The 22,177-nt window shown below is 42.9% G+C and overlaps 1 protein-coding gene across 2 annotated transcripts in view; it reads left to right on the top strand.

Annotated features, from left to right (window-relative positions):
- The window catches only part of LOC112222823 (ubiquitin carboxyl-terminal hydrolase MINDY-3), a 51,406-nt gene that overhangs the window by 17,375 nt on the left and 11,854 nt on the right, over positions 1 to 22,177 (top strand). For both annotated transcript variants that reach the window (XM_024385615.2, XM_024385616.2), the window contains exons 11-12: positions 8,683 to 8,755; positions 17,506 to 17,581. In XM_024385615.2, coding sequence (XP_024241383.1) covers positions 8,683 to 8,755; positions 17,506 to 17,581 — 149 coding nt within the window. The remainder of the gene's footprint in view (positions 1 to 8,682; positions 8,756 to 17,505; positions 17,582 to 22,177) is intronic.

Raw genomic sequence — 22,177 nt, 5'->3', positions numbered from 1 at the left:
GGGCAGACGGCTCCTCTCCCTAATCAGCGTAGCTGCATGAGCTCATTGTGTGTTGACGATGGAGGAGAACCCAAACCAGATGCCATATCCTACATATCTTTGCTTACCATAATAAAATGCATAACCTGCTCGATTGCTTACACAAAAGTTTAAATGGTTTGAAGTAAAAGGGCTAAAAAATATATTTTTGGTTAAAAAATGTACCTCCTTTTTCGTGATATTCACATTGGTAGTTACAATCTTGTCTCATCGCTGCAACTCCCCAACGGGCTCGGGAGAGGCGACGCTCGAATCATGCGTCCTCTGAAACAAGTCACGCTGTGTCTTAACACCTGCTTGCTTAAGCCGGAAGCCAGCACAAATGTGTCGGCGGAAACACCGTTCAACTGACGACTGAGGTCAGCTTGCAGGTGCCCGGCCCACCTCAAGGAGTCGCTAGAATGCGATGAGCCCTGGAAAGCCCCACAGCCAAACCCTCCCTTAACGACACTGGGCCCAATTGTGCCACCATACGGGATTTCCGGTCACGGTACAAGTGTTTTTATATAACCCTGTGACCCAGATCACACAGGCACACATAATTATCAGAGGCCTCAACATGTGACAATCCAAACTTGAAATAGCTCTAGCTCCTGAATATCACTCTCTGTACCAAAAATCAGCAGATGCCTCACCGTTCAATTGAAAGTTGATTGAGATTCATATCACCCAATGTCTGTAATGATGCATGTATACGTAATTCAGAAAGACTATATACCGTAGCCTTGAGACAGAAGAATAAATTGGCCTTTTGTGCCATTTGTTTCTTAGCCATTTAGGGTTTTTTAGCCACTGGTTTTGACATACTGTAGATGTAAATGCCATGCTATTAAATCTGTACTATGCTCTTGCATCTAAGTAACTTGCCCTCACATCTTGCATATTGAATGTAAATTCATATTCTCAAACGTGTTACTTCGAGCACACCTGAGTCTCCATTCTCTCCAGCCAAGTGAAAAATCAGAAATGAGGGGTCCACGGTCTCCAGCGGGACAAACGGATCCAGATGGGAACTCTGGGATCACGTTCCCAACAGGAAAACAACCACCTGAGGGTGCACACACATCTATGACCATTAATGCTAATCAGGATCAGGTTCCCCCTCTTTCAGGAATGTGTGTGTACTATGTCACCAGTGCCTTGGGAGCCATGGTGGTTATTGGAAGTCATCACAGTGAAATCATGAGGACCATGACTCTGGGTCATCTAGTTTGCCTCGACATGTGTTCCAGTCCCCTAGCAGGCAGACACTACCCAGTACCCTGCTTTTTCCCAGGGGACATGAAATAACTGCTCTAATCTAAAATGATCGTTCACTCCAACATCAAGATGTTTCCAACCCTCAAGCCATAAGTGGAGTCGAAGCACAATACACAACATCTTCACAGATGATATGGGACTTGGACTCATCTCAATAAGACCCCTTTAAAAGGCCATGGAAACTGCTGACAGACTTCTGCTTTTGGAGTTAATGATCACTTTATACAATAATTGTATTATCCATTTCCTTGAAAATCCATTGGATGTGGTGTTATGAGGTAAACGCTAGCTGAAACATTCTGTTTTCCTCTGAGGCCATAACCTGTACCAGAGAGAATCAATTCCCTCCGGCCTTAAATCTCAGGAGAGAGCGAGGGGTTAAGGGGAGGCTGGAGGGAGGGAAGGTGAGAGGGTTAGAAAATACCCAAACTAAAGTAGGAAGGAAGGGGAGAGAACCAGATGGATAGAGATGAGCTGGACTAGTGTGTTTCTGTTTTAAGAGGTTTTCTGTTGCTGTTCAGGAGCTGGATCTGATTAATAGGAATCTGCTCCAGTAGACAACCCAGACTTGAGGGTTTGTGGAACAGAATTAGGTTCTGAGCTAGTTTGGAATGCATTCCTCTTAATTTTCATAGCGCACACATCTTGGTACCATTTGGGGGGTGTGCACGTGCGTACACAGTTAGAGAATGCAGTCCTCTGGTCCAGTGCAAGCAAACAAGAGGCTGGAAGGGGACGGTGCTAATACACACACCCCTTCCCTGTGGAGTGTGTGACATGACATGTAATCTAAACTCAGCAGCATCTCCAGGCCTCTAATAAAACACAAAGACATACTAGCAGGCCAGGCATTTAACACTCCCACACACTACACACACATGGGTAACTGCCAAAATAAAGGAAACACTTGGGTAAATGAGGAATACAAAATATGTTGAAAGCGGGTGTTCATTAAGATAATTAAGCAATTCATATCCCATCATGCTTAGGGTGGTGTAATATAATGTACAGTTGCCCATTATTTTGGCTATCATGGCTAGCAGAGATCTGTGGCTTTTTGAAAGAGGGGTCTCAAACGAGAATAGGGGGTTTAAAGTTTCTGTTTTTGTCACCAGATCTCAACCCAATTGAACACTTATGGGAGATTCTAGAGCGGTGCCTGAGACAGCGTTTTCCATCAACAAAACCCCAAATGATGGAATATCTCATGGAAGAATGGTGTCGGATCCCTCCAATAAAGTTAGTCAATTGTAGAGTTTATGCCAAGGTGCATTAATAACCTCTTGAAGCAAGGGGGCAGTATTTTGACGTTTGGATAAAAAACGTTCCCAAAGTAAACTGCCTATTTTTCAGGCCCAGTAGCTAGAATATGCATATAATTGGCAGATTAGGATAGAAAACACTCAAGTTTACAAAACTGTCAAAATGTTGTCAAAAACCTGAGGAAAATCAAACCAGGAAGTGCTGTTTTTCTGAAACTACTCTGTTCCATTGCAAGCCAATCCTCCATTTAAAGGGATATCAACCAGATTCCTTTCCCTATGGCTTCCACAGGGTGTGAACAGTCTTTAGACATAGTTTGAGGCTTTTATTCTGAAAAAATGAGCGAGAATGATCACATCGCGTCAGTGCATAGCTAGGTATCCCCAGATTTGTTCATGTGCGCGACACAGGAACGAGACCTTTTCTTTCTCTCTTGTATTGAAAAGGCTACCGTCCAATTGAAATATTATCAATTATTTATTGTACAAACAACCTGAGGATTGATTATAAAAAACCGTTTGACATGTTTCTATGAACTTTACGGATACTATTTGGAATTTTCGTCTGCCCGTCATAACCTCCACGAGCCTGTGGATTACTCAATAAAACGCGCCAAAGAAATGGAGGTTTTTGGATATAAAAAATAATCTTTATCGAACAAAACAAACATTTATTGTGTAACTGGGAGTCTCGTGAGTGCAAACATCCGAAGATCATCAAAGGTAAGCGATTCATTTTATTGCTTTTCTGACTTTCGTGACCAGTCTACTTTGCTGCTAGCTGTTTGTAATGTTTTGTCTACTGAGAACTATCCTCACGTAAACGCTTGGTTTGTTTTCGCTGTAAAGCTTTTTTGAAATCTGACACGCCAGGTGGATTAACAACCAGCTAAACTGTGTTTTGCTATATTGCACTTGTGATTTCATGAAAATTTAATATTTTTAGTAATTTAATTTGAATTTGGCGCTCTGCAATTCAGCGGATGTTGACGAAAATGATCCCGCTAAAGGGATCGGTGCGCCAAGAATGCCAAGGTGCATTAACTTCTGGTGGCTTATAGTGGCCCCACACCCTATTAAGAGTTTGTTGGTGTTTTCTTTATTTTGGCAGTTACCTGTACATAGACACGTTTTGTTAGTGTGTCACGTTATTGTATCTGAGCTCTCAGTGTGTGTGTGTGCAGACTTCAGGTAATGATATGTTGCCTTGTCTGTAAATAAGAGTATATTACTGTCTCTTAAGGAGAAGTGTATCTAAAGTTCCATGCATAACACTTGAATTTTCATCAACATTTATGAGTATTTCTGTGAATTGATGTGGTTCTCTGCAAAATCACTGCATGTTTTAGAACTACTGAACATAACACGCCAATGTAAAATGAGATTTTTGGATATAAATATGCACTTTATCGAACAAAACATACATGTATTGTTTAACATGAAGTCCTATGAGTGTCATCTGATGAAGATTATCAAAGGTTAGTGATTCATTTTATCTCTTGGTGCTTTTTTTTTCTATTGGTGATTTCCCACTTCCTGTTTTGGATTTTTTTCTTGGGTTTTTGCCTGCCATATGAGTTTGGTTATACTCACAGACATCATTCAAACAGTTTTAGAAACTCTGTTTTCTATCCAATACTAATAATAATATGCATATATTAGCATCTGGGACTGAGTAGGAGGCAGTTTATTCTGGGCACGCTTTTCATCCAAAAGTGAAAATGCTGCCCCCTATCCCAAAGAAGTTTTAAGGTGACTCCAGACCTGGTTATGACCTGAGACATGGAGGTGAGAGAACGTCACAACCCTGCCCGCTTGTGTGGAAAACAACCTGTGGTGATTACCCCATTGGCTCACAGCAAAAACTTGACATTTTTCAAGCACCATTTTTTTGGTGTGCTTTAGTCGTTTTACAAAACTACATTTTAAGAAAAGCACGTCTAAAGTTTACTTTTCAACATTGCCCACTCCCTAGCGTTCTCCCTACTTATAAAAATGTAATATTGTAATGCTTCCTACACCCCTTTTCATGGTGATGCTAGCAGCCACGTGAGTGAGTGCTAGATAACTTTAACATTAAGCTAGCTAAGACCAATAACACAGACTATATAGCTGCAAGTAGTGAGTGGAGTTTCAAACGGACTATACTAAACAAGTTAAATGTCTTACCTGTGATGAAATTTCTTCCACACACGTGTGTAGACTACATGGACAACACGTCCCCACATTTCCCACTCTCCCACACCGGATAACCTGAAGACACAGGGCTCTTCTCGCAAGATCTATTTCCCTACATGGGAGCATTGCGAACCGTAGGTTGTGATTTTTGACCTGGCTACATGTACTTTGAACAACACAGCAGCTTTTTGGCATGTTTTGTTATTTCTGTAGAACAAAAAAACTGACCAAGTTGCAGCTTACAATGAGGGTGAATGAAAAATGTTTTTTTTCTGCAATTTGTGGTTGAGAGGCATTCCATATTATTACTTGAATACCGACTGGGAATATTTCCTGTGTGTGTGTGTGTGTGTGTGTGTGTGTGTGTGTGTGTGTGTGTGTGTGTGTGTGTGTGTCCTGCATCTCTCATATAGGTTCCAGCGCTGTGTTATTAACTACAGTTATAACTCTTGAGTCTTAACCCTCACTGCTAGAGGAGAGTACATGAGTTAACCCCGTCTCTATAGCTGGGTTATACTGTACAGTGCCATCAAAGTATTCAGACCCCTTGATTAAAAAAAAATTAAAAATCAATTTTAGAATAAGGCTGTAACGTAACAAATTGTGGAAAAAATCCTCTGCGTTCTAAACAGAATACTCCATAATGACAAAGCAAAATGTTTTTTAGGAACAAATATCTATTCGGTCATTTTGCTATGTCGTGACTCATTGTGTTTGACTGTTTATTTATAAAATGATTACATACCACGTTCAATTATTACGTGATTAATCATGTAACAATTAAGTAGTAATCTGGGGCACCATGGGAAAGTTGATGAATTACTATCTCCCAACTAAAAAGATAGAGATATCTCTAAATGTCTCTAGAGATTTAAATTCCTACCATTTCAACGTGCAGCCACGCTCCATGGTTTTTCTGGTCTAATATGTAAATTCTTCAGCGAGTCCTATTAAGCACTCACCTTGGAGGGCGGTGTCATTCACGTTACCACAAGATCTGTGCTCATGTGGGCGAGGTTACTGACTGGGTAAAACTTTACATGAAAAACAATTCTCTCATTTAGAAGGCTAAACTCATATTTCATCTTCTCACAAATAGTTTAATATTTAATCATATAAGTTCCACAACATTTAGATGTGTACGTCCCAGTTATCAGATTTACATTTCTAGAGTTATCGTTATTTGGTTATAGCGTCTTTAATCACATCACAAAATTGTAATGAATTCAACAGGATTGTTCTTTAAATACCCATGGACCATTCCAAGTGTTTGGATTACGGAAATATTGTTTCATTATCCAATCTTGGATGTCGCAGTACTACAAAATCTCTGTTGTAACAAAGGGGTTTTTAACTTTCATTTCTGCATAGTGGGAGAGTGAGTTCCTGCAGGTATTTATGACTGTCATAAAACGGCAAACTTCACCCCTCTCCCCCTCTGTGGGAGAGCGAGGGCACTGTATAGCGGACCCACTGTAACCTGTTCATTCAGGTCTTCACAGGAGAGTCATGACAGCTGTGAGACTCGAAATTGAGCTCAGGTACATCCTGTTTCCATTGATCATCCTTGATTGGAGTCCGCCTGTAGTAAATAAAATGTATTGGACATGATTTGGAAAGGCGCATACCTGTTTATATAAGGTCCCACAGTTGACAGTGCATATCAGTGCAAAAATCAAGCCATGAGGTCAAAGGAATTGGCCATAGAGCTCCGAGACAGGATTGTGTCAAGGCACAGATCTGGGTAAGGGTACCAAAAAATGTCTACAGCATTGACTGACCCCAAGAACATTGGAGATTGGCCTCCATCATTCTTAAATGGAAGAAGTTTGGAAACACAAACCCTTCCTAAATCTGGCTGCCCTGCCAAACTGAGCAATCGGGGAGAAGGGCCTTGGTCAAGGAGGTGACCAAGAATCCGATGGTCACTCTGACAGAGCTCCAGAGTTCATCTGTGGAGATGGGAGAACCTTCCAGAAGGACAACCATTTCTGCAGCACTCCACCAATCCGGCCTTTATGGTAGAATGGCCAGACGGAAGCCTCTCCTCAGTAAAAGGCACATGACAGCTGGCTTGAAGTTTGCCAAAAGGCACCCTCAGGACTCTCAGACCATGAGAAACAAGGTTCTCTGGTCTGATGAAACCCAGATTGAACTCTGGCCTGAATACCAAGCATCATGTCTGGAGGAAAGCTGGCACAATCCCTACGGTGAAGCATGTTGGAGGCAGCATCATGCTGTGGGGATGTTTTTTCAGCGTCAGAGACTGGGAGACTAGTCAGGTTTGAAGGAAAGTTGAACAGAGTACAGAGAGATCCTTGATGAAAACCTGCTCCAGAATGCTCAGGACCTCAGACTGGGGTGAATGTTTACCTTCCAATAGGACTATGACCCTAAGCACACAGCCAAGAAATTGTAGGAGTGGCTTCGGGACAAGTCTCAATGACCTTGAGGGGCACAGCCAGAGCCCGGACTTGAACCCGATCTAACATTTCTGGAGAGACCTGAAAATAGCTGTGTAGCAACACTCCCCATCTAACCTGACAGAGCTTGAGAGGATCTGCAGAGAAGAATAGGAGAAACTCCCCAAATACAGATGTGCCAAGCTTGTAGTGTTATACCCAAGGAGACTTGATGCTGTAATCACTGCCAAATGTGCTTCAACAAAGTACTGAGTAAAGGGTCTGAATACTTATGTCAATGTGATATTTCTGTTGTATAAATTAGACAACATTTCTTTAAAAAAACCTATCTTTGCTTTGTCATTATGGGGTATTGTGTGTAGATTGAAGGGGGAAAAAATATTTAATACATTTCAAGTCTAACTTAATAAAATGTGGAAAATTCGAAATACTTTCCGAATGCGCTGTATGTCACACATACACACTCCCTTCAGCAGCATCCTCCTCAGTAAATTATGCTCATGTAAGGGCAGTTAACCCCATGACCATTCATTAACCCTTAACACACACGTCTAACTCCATGTCTATCTATCTGGAGGAAGAATGTACCGTTTGATTTCTAGAGATACTTAAACTAACATCTACCCATTCTGTACCCCCAGCTGCTCTGACAGTGAGAGATGTGTGTGTGTGCACTCCTCTCTACCAGCTGGGAGCCTTCTCCTCTTGATGTCTCTTTCTCTCCAACTCTTCCCCTGATCTCCCTCTGTCATCTCTCTCCCTCTGTTTGGCTCTCGCTCTCTCACTCCTACTGTTTCATCTGAACTCCTACTTTAATAAAGGCTAGCTGAGGGAGATGTGCTCAGTTTATTTGCTCTTTTCTGACTGTGTTTATGCGGGCTGAGTGTGTTTGTGTAAAACGCCACTGTAGTAAACATACTCCAGTTCAGTGGATGCGGCCAGTGTCATTTAATACTAGGCTAACCACAGTGCGTGTTTGCTTATGCAGTTTGGTTCCCAGCCTGTTAAAACTGTCATATTTCACTATGAAACTTGGGTAAGGGAGTACGGAGTTGGGGGTTGATGAATCCAGAGGGCCGGACTAACCCCCCCCCATCTCAACACACACACACACTGTCCTATCTCTGTGAAATCTGTCTTCCCTTATTTCTCCTCCGAGTCCCCCTGGCAACATCACTCTGAGCCAGCAAACAAACAACTATAACTCTGTATGAGCGCCTGATTGGCTGATATGTGTTTTGAGTGAAAACAAAATGTCTGGTTTTATCTGCAGATCAGCTAATAACCCAACAGAGCCTGATGATAATGATAGTCCGTACACACACGCGCGTGTACTCCTTAGAGCTGGTGTTGCAGTCTTAATTCTTGACCTATTATGTGATCTTTGTGTGCCTCGGTCTACACAACATCTCTCTCGCTCTTGGGATTTTCTGGAGAATTGGAAGCTTGTCTAATTTCTGTGTTTAGACTATAATATAATGTTGAAATCTGACATGTGTCCCTTTCTCTTGTCTTTGTAGGAGATGTGTCTGGTGGCTCCTGAGTCTCCATCTGAACAGGCCAGGAGAGTCTTCCAAACCTTCGACCCAGAAGGTAATACCGTTCAATGATAGTCTGCTAGTCTCTAGGGTTGGGCAGTATCCAGATTTTCATACCGTTTCTGTACCATACTGGGGTATACAGTATTACCGGAAGTGCACACAAGGTGTGCTATTAAAATAGAAACCACATCAATTTAGGCAACGAGGATCTTGATCCAGGAGTGGGTTGATTGTCTCTGCTGTAACCAAGAAGCTTGGTCTTGACACTTAGCCACTTAGCTAGCAAGTTAGCAAACCAAATGCATAGCTGGAGCCCTGAGCTGGATATAATTGATTTGCCACATCTTAGGTTTCTTATAGTTATAAGCAGTGGCATAGCACGCAAACCCTTGTTTATCGGTATTGAATATCATACCATCTGTATTCTGAAATACCCCAACATACGGTACAAATGGTATGTTGCCTAACAGTCTCACACACACACCAATATCCTGGACATGTTATATTTTCTCCTCTCTCCTTCCTGGTAGAGCATGTGCCTGTATAACCTCCTATTCCTATCTTTTCATCCTCTCTTCTCCTCATCCTCTGTGCGGGGGTCCTCTCATCTCTGCTGTTGTTTTGGGGTTAGTGTCTGTGTCAGCCCGCCCGCCCCAATCTCCCCGCAGCTGAGTCAACCTGCTCCCATCCTTTTCCTCTTTTGGGGTGACCGGGGGCAAAGAAAGGGGCAAGGATAGGGCATCCAGCTTGGTCTCACGTTAGAATTAGAAGTTCATCCATATTTCTCAAGCATCGATTTAGAAGTTGTTCAAAAAGTCTAATTTTAAAGTATTTTTAATGTTCAGGCATTAACTCCGAAGCAACATTCTGTCGTTGGATTCGAGCTTGCAACCCGAGGCAGATGCCTTCACCTATCCCCCATCCCTGTCCACAACGCCCTAGCAAAACCGAAACCTACAACAGCGCTCACTGTTGCCTCTAGTGGCCGGTTTCCAACGTCCTGAGACATGGATGGATGTCGAATACTGACTTGTAACACGGGTGACCTGGCTGGAGAAGGGAGGGACATAGCGGAGTTCTACTTAACTCTCTACTGAGTCTGAGTATTTACTGAGTCGAGAGGATGTTAGATTCTGAGGCCCGCTGCTTTCTAATCACTACCCTCTGCTTTTGGCTGTGGAAAAAAGCTGAGAGACTGAACGAGCGATGAGGGGAGAGGGACACTATATTACCAAAAGTATGTGGACACAGTATATGGTCGTCAAACATCTCATTCCAGAATCATGGGCATTAATAAAGTTGGTCCCCTCTGCTGCTATAACAGCCTCCACTCTTCTGGGAAGGCGTTCCACTAGATGTTGGAACATTTCTGCAGGGACTTGCTTCCATTCAGCCACAAGCATTATTGAGGACGGGCACTGATGTGCTATTTAGGCTTGGCTTGCAGTCGGCGTTACAATTCATCCCAGAGGTGTTTGATGGGGTTGAGGTCAGGGCTCTTGCGATCAAACATATTTCAGCCGATATCACAAAGTGCTATACAGAGATGTCACAAGGTGCTATACAGAAACCCAGCCTAAAACCCCAAACAGCAAGAAATGCAAATGTAGAAGCACGGTGGCTAGAAAAAACTCAATAGAAAGGCAAGAACCTAGGAAGAAACATAGAGAGGAACCAGGCTCTGAGGCCAAGATGTTCAAATGTTCATAGATGACCAGCAGGGTCTAATAATCATCATCATCATCATAGTGGTTGTAGAGGGTCAGCACCTCAGGAATGAATGTCAGTTGGCTTTTCATAGCAGAGCATTCAGAGGTTGAGACAGCAGGTGTGGTAGAGTGCGAGTCGAAAACAGCAGGTCCAGGACAATGTAGCACGTCCAGTGAACAGGTCAGGGTTCTATAGCCACGGGCAGAACAGTTGAAACTGGAGCAGCAGCACGACCAGGTGAACTGGGGACAGCAAGGAGTCATCAAGCCAGGTAGTCCTGAGGCAAGGTCCCAGGGCTCAGGTCCTCCGAGAGGGGAGGGAGAGAGAGAGAATTAGAGGGAGCGTACTTAAATTCACAGAGTACACCAGATAAGACAGGAGAAATACTCCAGATATAACAGACTGACCATAGCCCCCCGACAAACTATTGCAACATAAATACTGGAGGCTGAGACGGGAGGGGTCGGAAGACACCTACGATACCCCCGGACAGGGCCAACCAGACAGGATATAACCCCACCCACTTTGCCAAAGCACAGCCCCCACACCACTAGAGGGGTATCTTCAAGGCCAGTCAAGTTCTCAACAAACCATTTCTGTATGGACCTCACTTTGTGCACGGATACGTTGTCATGCTGAAACAGGAAAGGGTCATCCCCAAACTGTTTCCACAAAGTTGGAATATAATTGTATGCTGTAGCGTCAAGATTTCCGTTGACTGGAACTAAGGGGCCGATCCCGAAGCATGAAAAACAGCTCCAGACCATTATTCCTACTCCACCAAACATTACAGTTGGCACTATGCATTGGGGCAATAACGATCTCCTGGCATCTGCCAAACCCAGATTAATCTGCCGAACAGCCAGATGGTGAAGCGTGATTCATCACTCCAGAGAACGCAAGCCTAAGTCCAATGGCGGCGAGCTTTACACCACTCCAGCCAACACTTGGCATTGTGCATGGTGATCTTACTCTTGTGTGCTGCTGCTCAGCCATGGAAACTCACTTCATGAAGCTCCCCACGAACAGTTAATTTGCTGACATTGCTTCCAAAGGCAGTTTGGAACTCGGTAGTGAGTGTTGCAACCGAGGACAGGCAATAAAAATAAAATAAAAAATATGTATATATATATATATATATATATATTCTATTTATTTTTTAAACATGCTACAGCACTCTGCGGTCCTGTTCTGGAGCTTGTGTGGCCTACCACTTTGCAGCTGAGCCATTGTTGCTCCTAGATTTTTCCACTTCACAATAACAGCACTTACCGTTGACCGGGGTAGCTTTAGCAGTGAAGCCATTTGACGAACTGACTTGTTGGAAAGGTGGCATCCTATGACGGTGTCATGTTAAAAGTCAGAGTTCTTCGGTAAGGCCATTCTATTGCCAATGTTTGTCTATGGAGATTGCATGGCTGTGTGCTCAATTGTATACACCTGTCAGCAACGGGTATGGCTGAAGTTGCTGAATCCACTAATTTAAAGGGGTGTCCACTTACTTTTGTATATGTAATGTATGTATGGAGCGATGGAGTTACCCATGGTATGTGTGATTGTCACACTACACGATGAGAGCGTGATGCATGTTGCTGGAGTGTGTGTATGTGTTCAGCTGAAGACTGATAAGGTCACCAAAGTAATAACCCACACACACACACACACACCCTCCCCCATGGACCAGACCTGCACAGACACATTTGTGTGTTTGTCGCTGTCTTTGATGTCTGTCTTTAGTGAGCGCTGCTGTGTGTGTGTGTGTGTTCCAGCAGGAATTGACGCCATCTTTTCTGACGCACTAATCAACATTCCTCCGTTTCATGTTTATTAGAACAATATGCCTCTTAACATGGCTGAGGGTATGTGTGCGCCTGTGTTTTGTGTTGTTTTTTATCAAAGTGAGCGTCACCAGCTGAGTAGTCTATTCTATTTGCCACACCAAATATGTAGTAAACACACTGACCCATTCAGACCAGAGAGAGAGAAATTGATGGGTCTGTCTGCGCCCGAGATGAGTTTCTGCTGTTTCGTGAAAAACAAATCATATATACCATATGGATGTTTATACACACACACTAAAACCAGCATAGTTGAGAGCAGTGTCAAAGCCCGATAAATCTGCCAGTGTCACATGTAGAGTCGGCCCAGTTCACTGTGTTATAGAAGAGAGGCGCCAAAAAACACACACATCCCGCATGCACGCAATAATTTACACACAGGTCTCACATGCACTCAATAACGCGCACACACAGGTCTCCCATTCATGCAATAACATACACACAGGTCTCATACACACAGGCAATAACACACGACTTCATTAGTGTTCCACACAGAATTTGAAACTATGACTCTGCTGTAGTCCTTCCCCAATGTACAACACACATACTCAAATCAAATTGTATTAGTCACATGTGCCGAATACAACAGGTGTAGACCTTAAAGTGAAATGCTTACTTACGTGCTCCTAACCAACAATGCAGTTTAAAAAAATATGGATAAGAATAAGAAATAAAAGTAACAAGTAATTAAAGAACAGCAGTAAAATAACAATAGCGAGACTATACAGGTGGATACCAGTACAGAATCAATGTGCGGGGGCACCAGGTAGTTGAGGTAATATGTACATGTACAGTGGGGAGAACAAGTATTTGATACACTGCCGATTTTGCAGGTTTTCCTACTTACAAAGCATGTAGAGGTCTGTAATTTTTATCATGGGTACACTTCAACTGTGAGAGACGGAATCTAAAACAAAAATCCAGAAAATCACACTATGATTTTTTTTTTAAGTCATTAATTTGCATTTTATTGCATGACATAAGTATTTGATACATCAGAAAAGCAGCACGCAAGGTCCCCCTCCTTTCTGACTCCAACATGGCGGCTAATTGTATTATTTTTCTGAGCGCCGTCTCAGATTATTGCATGGTTTGCTTTTTCCGTAAAGTTTTTTTGAAATCTGACACAGCGGTTGCATTAAGGAGAGGTTTATCTATAATTCCATGTGTATACAGTGGGGCAAAAAAGTATTTAGTCAGCCACCAATTGTGCAAGTTCTCCCACTTAAAAAGTTGAGAGGCCTGTAATTTTCATCTTAGGTATACTTCAACTATGACAGACAAAATGGGGGGGGATCCAGAAAATCACATTGTAGGATTTTTAATGAATTTATTTGCAAATTATGGTGGAAAATAAGTATTTGGTCAATAACAAAAGTTTGCTCAATACTTTGTTATATACCCTTTGTTGGCAATGACAGAGGTCAAATGTTTTCTGTAAGTCTTCACAAGGTTTTCACACACTGTTGCTGGTATTTTGGCCCATACCTCCATGCAGATCTCCTCTAGAGCAGTGACGTTTTGGGGCTGTTGCTGGGCAACACGGACTTTCAACTCCCTCCAAAGATTTTCTATGTGGTTGAGATCTGGAGACTGGCTAGGCCACTGTGTGTGTGTTTGTGTGTTTGTGATCATTGTCACGCTGAAATACCCAGCCACGTTTCATCTTCAATACCCTTGCTGATGGAAGGAGGTTTTCACTCAAAATCTCACGATACATGGCCCCATTCATTCATTCCTTTACACGGATCAGTCGAACTGGTCCCTTTGCAGAAAAACAGCCCCAAAGCATGGTGTTTCCACCCCCATCATTCACAGTAGGTATGCTGTTCTTTGGATGCAACTCAGCATTCTTTGTCCTCCAAACACGACGAGTTGAGTTTTTACCAAAAAGTTATATTTCATCTGACCATATGACATTCTCCCAATCTTCTTCTGGATCATCCAAATGTTCTCTAGCAAACTTCAGACGGGCCTGGACATGTACTGGCTTAAGCAGGGGGACACGTCTGGCACTGCAGGATTTGAGTCCCTGGCGGCGTAGTGTGTTACTGATGGTAGGCTTTGTTACTTTGGTCCCGGCTCTCTGCAGGTCATTCACTAGGTCCCCCCGTGTGGTTCTGGGATTTTTGCTCACCGTTCTTGTGATCATTTTGACCCCACGGGGTGAGATCTTGCGTGGAGCCCCAGATCGAGGGAGATTATCAGTGGTCTTGTATGTCTTCCATTTCCTAATAATTGCTACCACAGTTGATTTCTTCAAACCAAGCTGCTTACCTATTGCAGATTCAGTCTTCCCAGCCTGGTGCAGGTCTACAATTTTGTTTCTGGTGTCCTTTGACAGCTCTTTGGCCATAGTGGAGTTTGGAGTGTGACTGTTTGAGGCTGTGGACAGGTGTCTTTTATACTGATAACAAGTTCAAACAAGTGCCATTAATACAGGTAACGAGTGGAGGACAGAGGAGCCTCTTTAAAGAAGGTGGTACAGGTCTGTGAGAGTCAGAAATCTTGCTTGTTTGTAAGTGAATAAATACTTATTTTCCACCATAATTTGCTAATTAATTAATTAAAAATCCTACAATGTGATTTTCTGGAGAGAAAAAAATTCTCATTATGTCTGTCATAGTTGAAGTGTACCTATGATGAAAATTACAGGCCTCTCATCTTTTTAAGTGGGAGAACTTGCACAATTGGTGGCTGACTAAATACTTTTTTGTAACTTGTAACCCCACTGTAACTTGTATTATCATCTACATTTATGATGAGTATTTCTGTTGAATCGATGTGGCTATGCAAAATCACTGGATGTTTTTGGAACTAGTGAACGTCACGCGCCAATGTATACTCAGATTTTTTTATAATTATATGAACTTTATCAAACAAAAAATACATGTATTGTGTAATATGAAGTCCTATGAGTGTCATCTGATGAAGATCATCAAAGGTTAGTGATTAATTATATCTCTATTTGTGCTTTTTGTGACTCCTATCTATCTTTGGCTGGGAAAATGGCTGTGTTTATTCTGTGGCTTGGTGGTGACCTAACATAATCGTTTGTGGTGCTTTTGCTGTAAAGCATATTTGAAATCGAACACTGTGGTGTGATTAACAACAAGATTACCTTTAAAACGGTATAAGATACATGTATGTTTGAGGAATGTTAATTATGAGATTTATGTTGTTTTGAATTTGGCGCCCTGCACTTTTACTGGCCGTTGTCATATCGATCCCGTTAACGGGATTGCAGCCGTAAGAAGTTTTAAAGGTCTTACTCACATCGGCTGCTGAGAGTGTGATCACACAGTCTTCCGGAACAGCTGGTGCTCTCATGCATGTTTCTGCGTTATTTGCCTCGAAGCGATTATCGAAGTAGTTTAGCTCGTCTGGTAGGCTTGTGTCACTGGGCAGCTCTCGTCTGTGCTTCCCTTTGTAGTCTGTAATAGTTTGCAAGCCCTGCCACATCCGACGAGCGTCAGAGCCGGTGTAGTACAATTTGATCTTAGTCCTGTATTGACGCTTCGCCTGTTTGATGGTTTGTCGGAGGGCATAGCAGGATTTCTCATAAGCTTCCAGGTTAGAGTCCCGCTCAATGAAAGCGGCAGCTCTAGCCTTTTAGTGCGGATGTTGCCTGTAATTCAAGGCTTCTGGTTGGGGTATGTATGTATAGTCACTGTGGGGACGACGTCATTGATGCACTTATTGATAAAGCCAATGACTGATGTGGTGTACTCCTCAATATATTCCAGTCTGTGCTAGCAAAACAGTCCTGTAGTTTAGCATCTGCTTCATCGGGCTGCTTTAATATTTGCTTCTAAGCTAGAATCAGGAGGATAGAATTATGGTCAGATTTGCCAAATGGAGGGCGAAGGAGAGCTTTGTATGCATCTCTGTGCGTGGAGTAAAGGTGGTCAAGTTTTTATTTTTTTTATTTTTTACCCCCGCTGGTTGCACATTTAACATGCTGATAAATCCGTTTTAACGCATTTCTAAGTTCCCCTGTATTAAAGACCCAGCTACTAGGAGCACCGCCTCTGGGTGAGCATTTTCTTGTTTGCTTATGGCGGAATACAGCTCATTCAATGCTGTCTTAGTGCCAGCCTTAGTCTGTGGTGGTATGTAGACAGCTACGAAAAATACAGATAAACTCTCTAGGTAGATAGTGTGGTCTACAGCTTATCATGAGATACTGTACCTCAGGTGAGCAATAGCTCTAAACTTCCTTAGATATCGTGCACCAGCTGTTATTTACAAAAATACATACTCTGCTGCCCCTTGTCTTACCAGACACCGCTGTTCTATCCTGCCGGTACATTGTATAACCAGTCAGCTGTATGTTGATAGTGTCGTCATTCAGCCATGACTCCGTGAAACTTAAGGTATTACAGTTTTGAATGTCCCGTTGGTAGTTTAGTCTTCCGCGTAGGTCATCTATTTTATTCTCCATAGATTGCACGTTTGCAAGCAAAATGGGAGGAAGTGAAGGTTTATTCGATCGCCTACGAATTCTCAGATGGCAGCCTGCCCCCTGGCCCCTTTTTCTCTGCCGCCTCATCACGCATATCACGGGACGGGGATCTGCGCCTGTTCCCGAGAAAGCAGCAGTATATCATTCGTGTCAGGCTCGTCAGACTCGTTAAAGGGAAAAAAGGATTCTGCTTGTCCGTGGTGAGTAATCGCAGTCCTGATGCCAGAAGTTATTTTCGGTCAAAAGAGATGGTAGCGGCCACATTAAGTTACAAACAACACAAATAAACAAAAAAAAAACACAATGGGTTGGGGACATGTAAAATGTCAGCTTCCTTCTCCAGCGCCATTGCACACACACGCACAATCATATGTTAGTGTTTTAAGACAGGTAGGACACGTACATATGGACACACGTGGTAGTGTTTAAAGCTGGTCCTCTCAGGTACAGAAGTCATAGCTGAGGAATGTAGGTCAGACAGAGGAGAGAACAAGGCTGGCTTTTGTGTGTGTGTGTGTGTGTTGCATGTGTACATATATGTTTGTGTGTGCTTAATTTCCTCAGTTAGCTCAATGTAAACTGTGTGTGTTCAGTGTGAGGGAAAGTGAAGGCCTGTCCTGTCTCAGTGCCACTGGGACTTGCTGATAATGGCGCACCCTTTCCATCCCACCTCTTTGATCATGACTCCCAGAAAACAAACACACGGAGTTGCTGTGGAATCTGAGGCCTGTCTCCTAGCTGTGTTAGAACTAAAATTATCTGACAAATATTCTCTTTCTCTCCCTCCAGATAACGGCTTTATTCCAGACTCTCTGTTGGAGGAGGTGATGAAGGCACTAGACCTTGTATCAGAACCTGAATACTAGTAAGTGTGTGTGCTCTTGTCCAGCACCAGTTCCAGCCGCCTTAGCTAATGTTTCACTGCTGCTGGGTAAAGAGCAGAGAACACCGACAGAACCAGAGAGCGAGAACACTAAACGTCCAGAGAATGCGAGAAAGAGGGGGGGGTGGAGGGGGGTATTAAACTACTAGCAGAAAGACTGGAAGGAAATATTTGAATGTGCTGCTTCAAACAAGGTTTAGAGTGAGGAATAGTTAAATTCAAAGGGCTTTATTGGCATGGGAAACATGTTTACATTGCCAAAGCAAGTGGAATAGATAATGAACAGAAGTGAATTTAACATTGGCAGTAGAATGGCCTTACTGATGAGCTCACTGACTTTCAACGTGGTACCATCATAGGATGCCACCTTTCCAACAAGTCAGTTTGTAAAATGTATACCCTGCTAGAGCTGCCCTGGTCAACTAAGTGCTGTTATTGTGAAGTAGAAATGTCTAGGATCAACAACGGATCAGCCTCGAAGTGGTAGGCCACACAAGCTCACAGAACGGGGCTGCCGATTGCTGAAGCGCATAGCGCGTAAAAATCATCTGTCCTCGGTTGCAACACTCACTACTGAGTTCCGAACTGCCTCAGGAAGCAATGTCAGCACAGGAACTGTTCGTGGGAAGCTTCATGAAATGGGTTTCCATGGCCGAGCAGCCATACACAAGCGTACGATCACCATGCGCAATGCCAAGCATCGGCTGGAGTGGTGTATAGCTCGCTGCCATTGGACTTTGGAGCAGTGGAAATGCGTTTTCTGGAGTGATGAATCACGCTTCAACACCTTGCAGTCCGACGGACGATTCCGGGTTTGGCGGATGCCAGGAGAACGCTACCTGCCCCAAAGCATAGTGCCAACTGTAGTTTGGTGGAGGAGGAATATTGGTCTGGTGTTGTTTTTCATGGTTTGGAGGGAATCCTAATGCATACAGCATACATTCTAGATGATTCTGTGCTTCCAACTTTGTGGCAACAGTATGGAAGAAGGCCCTTTCATGTTTCAGCATGACAATGCCCCCATGAACAAAGATACAGATGGTTAGTCGAGATCAGTGTGGAAGAACTTGACTGGCCTGCACAGAGCCCTGTCCTCAACTTCATCGAACAATTTTGGGATGAATTGGAACGCCGACTGAGACCCAGGCCTAATCGCCCAACATCAGTGCCGACCTCACTAATGCTCTTGTGGCTGAATGGATGTAAGTCCCCGCAGTAATGTTTCAACATTTAGTGGAAAGCCTTCCCCAGAAGAGTGGAGGATGTTATAGCAGCAAAGGGGGGACCAACTCCATATTAATGCCCATGCTTTTGGAATGAGATGTTCGACGTGCAGGTGTCCACATACTTTGGGTTATGTAGTTTGTATTTCCAATGGTGTTTGTGCTTCACAGGTTCACAAAATTGCTGCTGTGACGGCACACTGTGGTATTTCAACGAATAGATGTGGGAGTTATCAAAATTGATTTGCTTTCAAATTCTTTGTGGGCCTGTGTAATCTGAAGGAAATATGTGTCTCTAACATGGTCATACATTTGGCAGGGGAACTGAACAGTTATTTTAAAAGCATGAGAACCGGTTAACTTCTTGGCGCACCCATCCCGTTGGCGGCATCATTTTCATCAACATCCGCTGAATTTCAGAGTGCCAAATTCAAATTAAATTACAAAAAATATTTAATTTTCAGGAAATCACAAGTGCAATATAGCAAAACACAGCTTAGCTTGTTGTTAATCCACCTGGCGTGTCAGATGTCAAAAAAGCTTTACAGCAAAAGCTATCCAAGCGTTTATGCTAGGACATCTCTCTCAGCAGACAAAACATTACAAACAGCTAGCAGCAAAGTAGATTGGTCACGAAAGTCAGAAAAGCAATAAAATGAATCGCTTACCTTTTGATGATCTTCGGATGTTTGCACTCACGAGACTCCCAGTTACACAATAAATGTTCCTTTTGTTCCACGAAGATTGTTTTTATATCCAAAATACCTCCATTTGGTTGGCGCGTTTTGTTCAGAAATCCACAGGCTCGAGCAGTCACGACGGGGCAGAGGAAAATTCCAAAAAGTATCCGTAAAGTTTGTAGAAACATGTCAAATGTTTTTTATAATCAATCCTCAGGTTGTTTTTACAATAAATAATTGATAATATTTCAACCGGACCGTAGCTTTTTCAATAGGAAAGAGAAAAAAATGTTTGCTCCAAGCTGTTGCGCATGCAAAACTCTGCTGGCACTCAGCCACCCACTAACGCGATGTGATCATTCTCGCTCATTTTTCAGAATAAAAGCCTGAAACTATGTCTAAAGACTGTTCACACCATGTGGAAGCCATAGGGAAAAGAATCTGGTTGATATCCCTTTAAATGGAGGGAAGGCATGCAATGGAACAGGGAGATTTGTTTCTCTTAGGCACTTCCTTGTTGGATTTTCCTCAGGTTTTCGTCTGCAATATCAGTTATGTTATACTCACAGACAATATTTTGACAGTTTTGGAAACTTTTGTGTTTTCTATCTATCTAATTATATGCATATTCTGGGCCTGAGAAATAGGCTGTTTCATTTGGGTACGTTTTTCATCAAAATACTGCCCCCTACACTCAACAGGTTATTCTAGTATCACAACAAAATGCCTATGCAAAGCCCTCCGGTGTCTGCCTGGAAGCTGAAAAGCTTTGCCCTCCCCTGCCCTCCTTTTGGCAAATCTGACCATGACTCCATTTTGTTGCTCCCATTCTATTGGCCGAAACTAAAACAGGAAACGCCCGTGCTCAGGTCTATCCAACACTGGTCTGACCAATCGGATTTCACACTTCAAGATTGCTTCGATCATGTGGACTGGGATATGTTCCGGGTAGCCTCAGACAATAACATTGACGTATACACTGACTCGGTGAGCAAGTTTATTAGCTAGTGCATCAGAGATCTTGTACCCAAGGTGACTGGAAACATGACCGAATACAAACAGTGTAGCTATTACCTCCGCAAGGCAATCAAACAAGCAAAGCGTCAGTATAGAGACAAAGTGGAGTCGCAATTCAACGGCTCAAACACGAGACGTATGTGGCAGGGTCTACAGTCAATCACAGATTACAAAAAGAAAACCAGCCCCATCACAGACGTTGACATCTTGCTTTCAGACAAACTAAACAAGTGTGGTGTCAGAAAAATAACCTCTCACTCAATGTCAACAAAACAAAGGAGGTGATTGTGGACTTCAAGAAACAGCAGAGGGAGCACCCCTCCATCCACATCGACGGGACAGTAGTGAAGGTGGCAGGTTTTAAGTTCCTCTGCCTACAAATCACGGACAAACTGAAATGGTCCACCCACACAGATAGTGTGGTGAAGAAGGCTGAAGAAATTTGGCTTGTCACCTAAAACACTCACAAACTTTTCCAGATGCACAATCGAGAGCATCCTGTCAGGCTGTATCACCGCCTGGTACGGAATCACTAGTCACTATAAATAACGCGCCTTTAATAATGTTTACATATCCTACATTACTCATCTCATATCTATATACTGTATTCTATACTGTATTCTATACTATCTATTGCATCTTGCCTATGCCGCCCGGCCATCGCTCATCCATATATTTATATGTACAGTGGGACAAAAAAGTATTTAGTCAGCCACCAATTGTGCACGTTCTCCCACTTAAAAAGATGAGAGGCCTGTAATTTTCATCATAGGTACACTTCAACTATGACAGACAAAATTCTGGGAAATTCGGGGCTTCTTACGAAGCCACTCCTTCGTTGCCCGGGCGGTGTGTTTGGGATCATTGTCATGCTGAAAGACCCAGCCACGTTTCATCTTCAATACCCTTGCTGATGGAAGGAGGCATGATGTTTCCACCCCCATGCTTCACAGTAGGTATGGTGTTCTTTGGATGCAACTCAGCATTCTTTGTCCTCCAAACACAACAAGTTGAGTTTTTACCAAAAAGTTATATTTTGGTTTTATCTGACCATATGACATTCTCCCAATCTTCTTCTGGATCATCCGAATGCTCTCTATCAAACTTCAGACGGGCCTGGACATGTACTGGCTTAAGTAGGGGGACACGTCTGGCACTGCAGGATTTGAGTCCCTGGCGGCGTAGTGTGTTACTGATGGTAGGCTTCAATCTGTCCTTTGACAGCTCTTTGGTCTTGGCCATAGTGGAGTTTGGAGTGTGACTGTTTGAGGTTCTGGACATGTGTCTTTTATACTGATAACAAGTTCAAACAGGTGCCATTTAATACAGGTAACGAGTGGAGGACAGAGGAGCCTCTTAAAGAGGAAGTTACAGGTCTGTGAGAGCCAGAAATCTTGCTTGTTTGTTGGTGACCAAATACTTATTTTCCACCATCATTTGCAAATAAATTATTTAAAAATCCTACAATGTGATTTTTCTGGATTTTTTTTCCTAATTTTGTCTGTCATAGTTGAAGTGTACCTATGATGAAAATTACAGGCCTCATCTTTTTAAGTGGGAGAACTTGCACAATCTAAAATGTGCTAAATGCTCTGTTGTGCATTTAGTTTACTAATTTAGTAGCTAGTTAGCTATCTAGCTAAGTGGTTAGTGTCTTC

The sequence above is a fragment of the Oncorhynchus tshawytscha genome, linkage group LG23 (assembly GCF_018296145.1).
Source record: "Oncorhynchus tshawytscha isolate Ot180627B linkage group LG23, Otsh_v2.0, whole genome shotgun sequence".
Lineage (NCBI taxonomy): Eukaryota > Metazoa > Chordata > Actinopteri > Salmoniformes > Salmonidae > Oncorhynchus > Oncorhynchus tshawytscha.
This window is presented reverse-complemented; position numbering and strand designations above follow the sequence as displayed.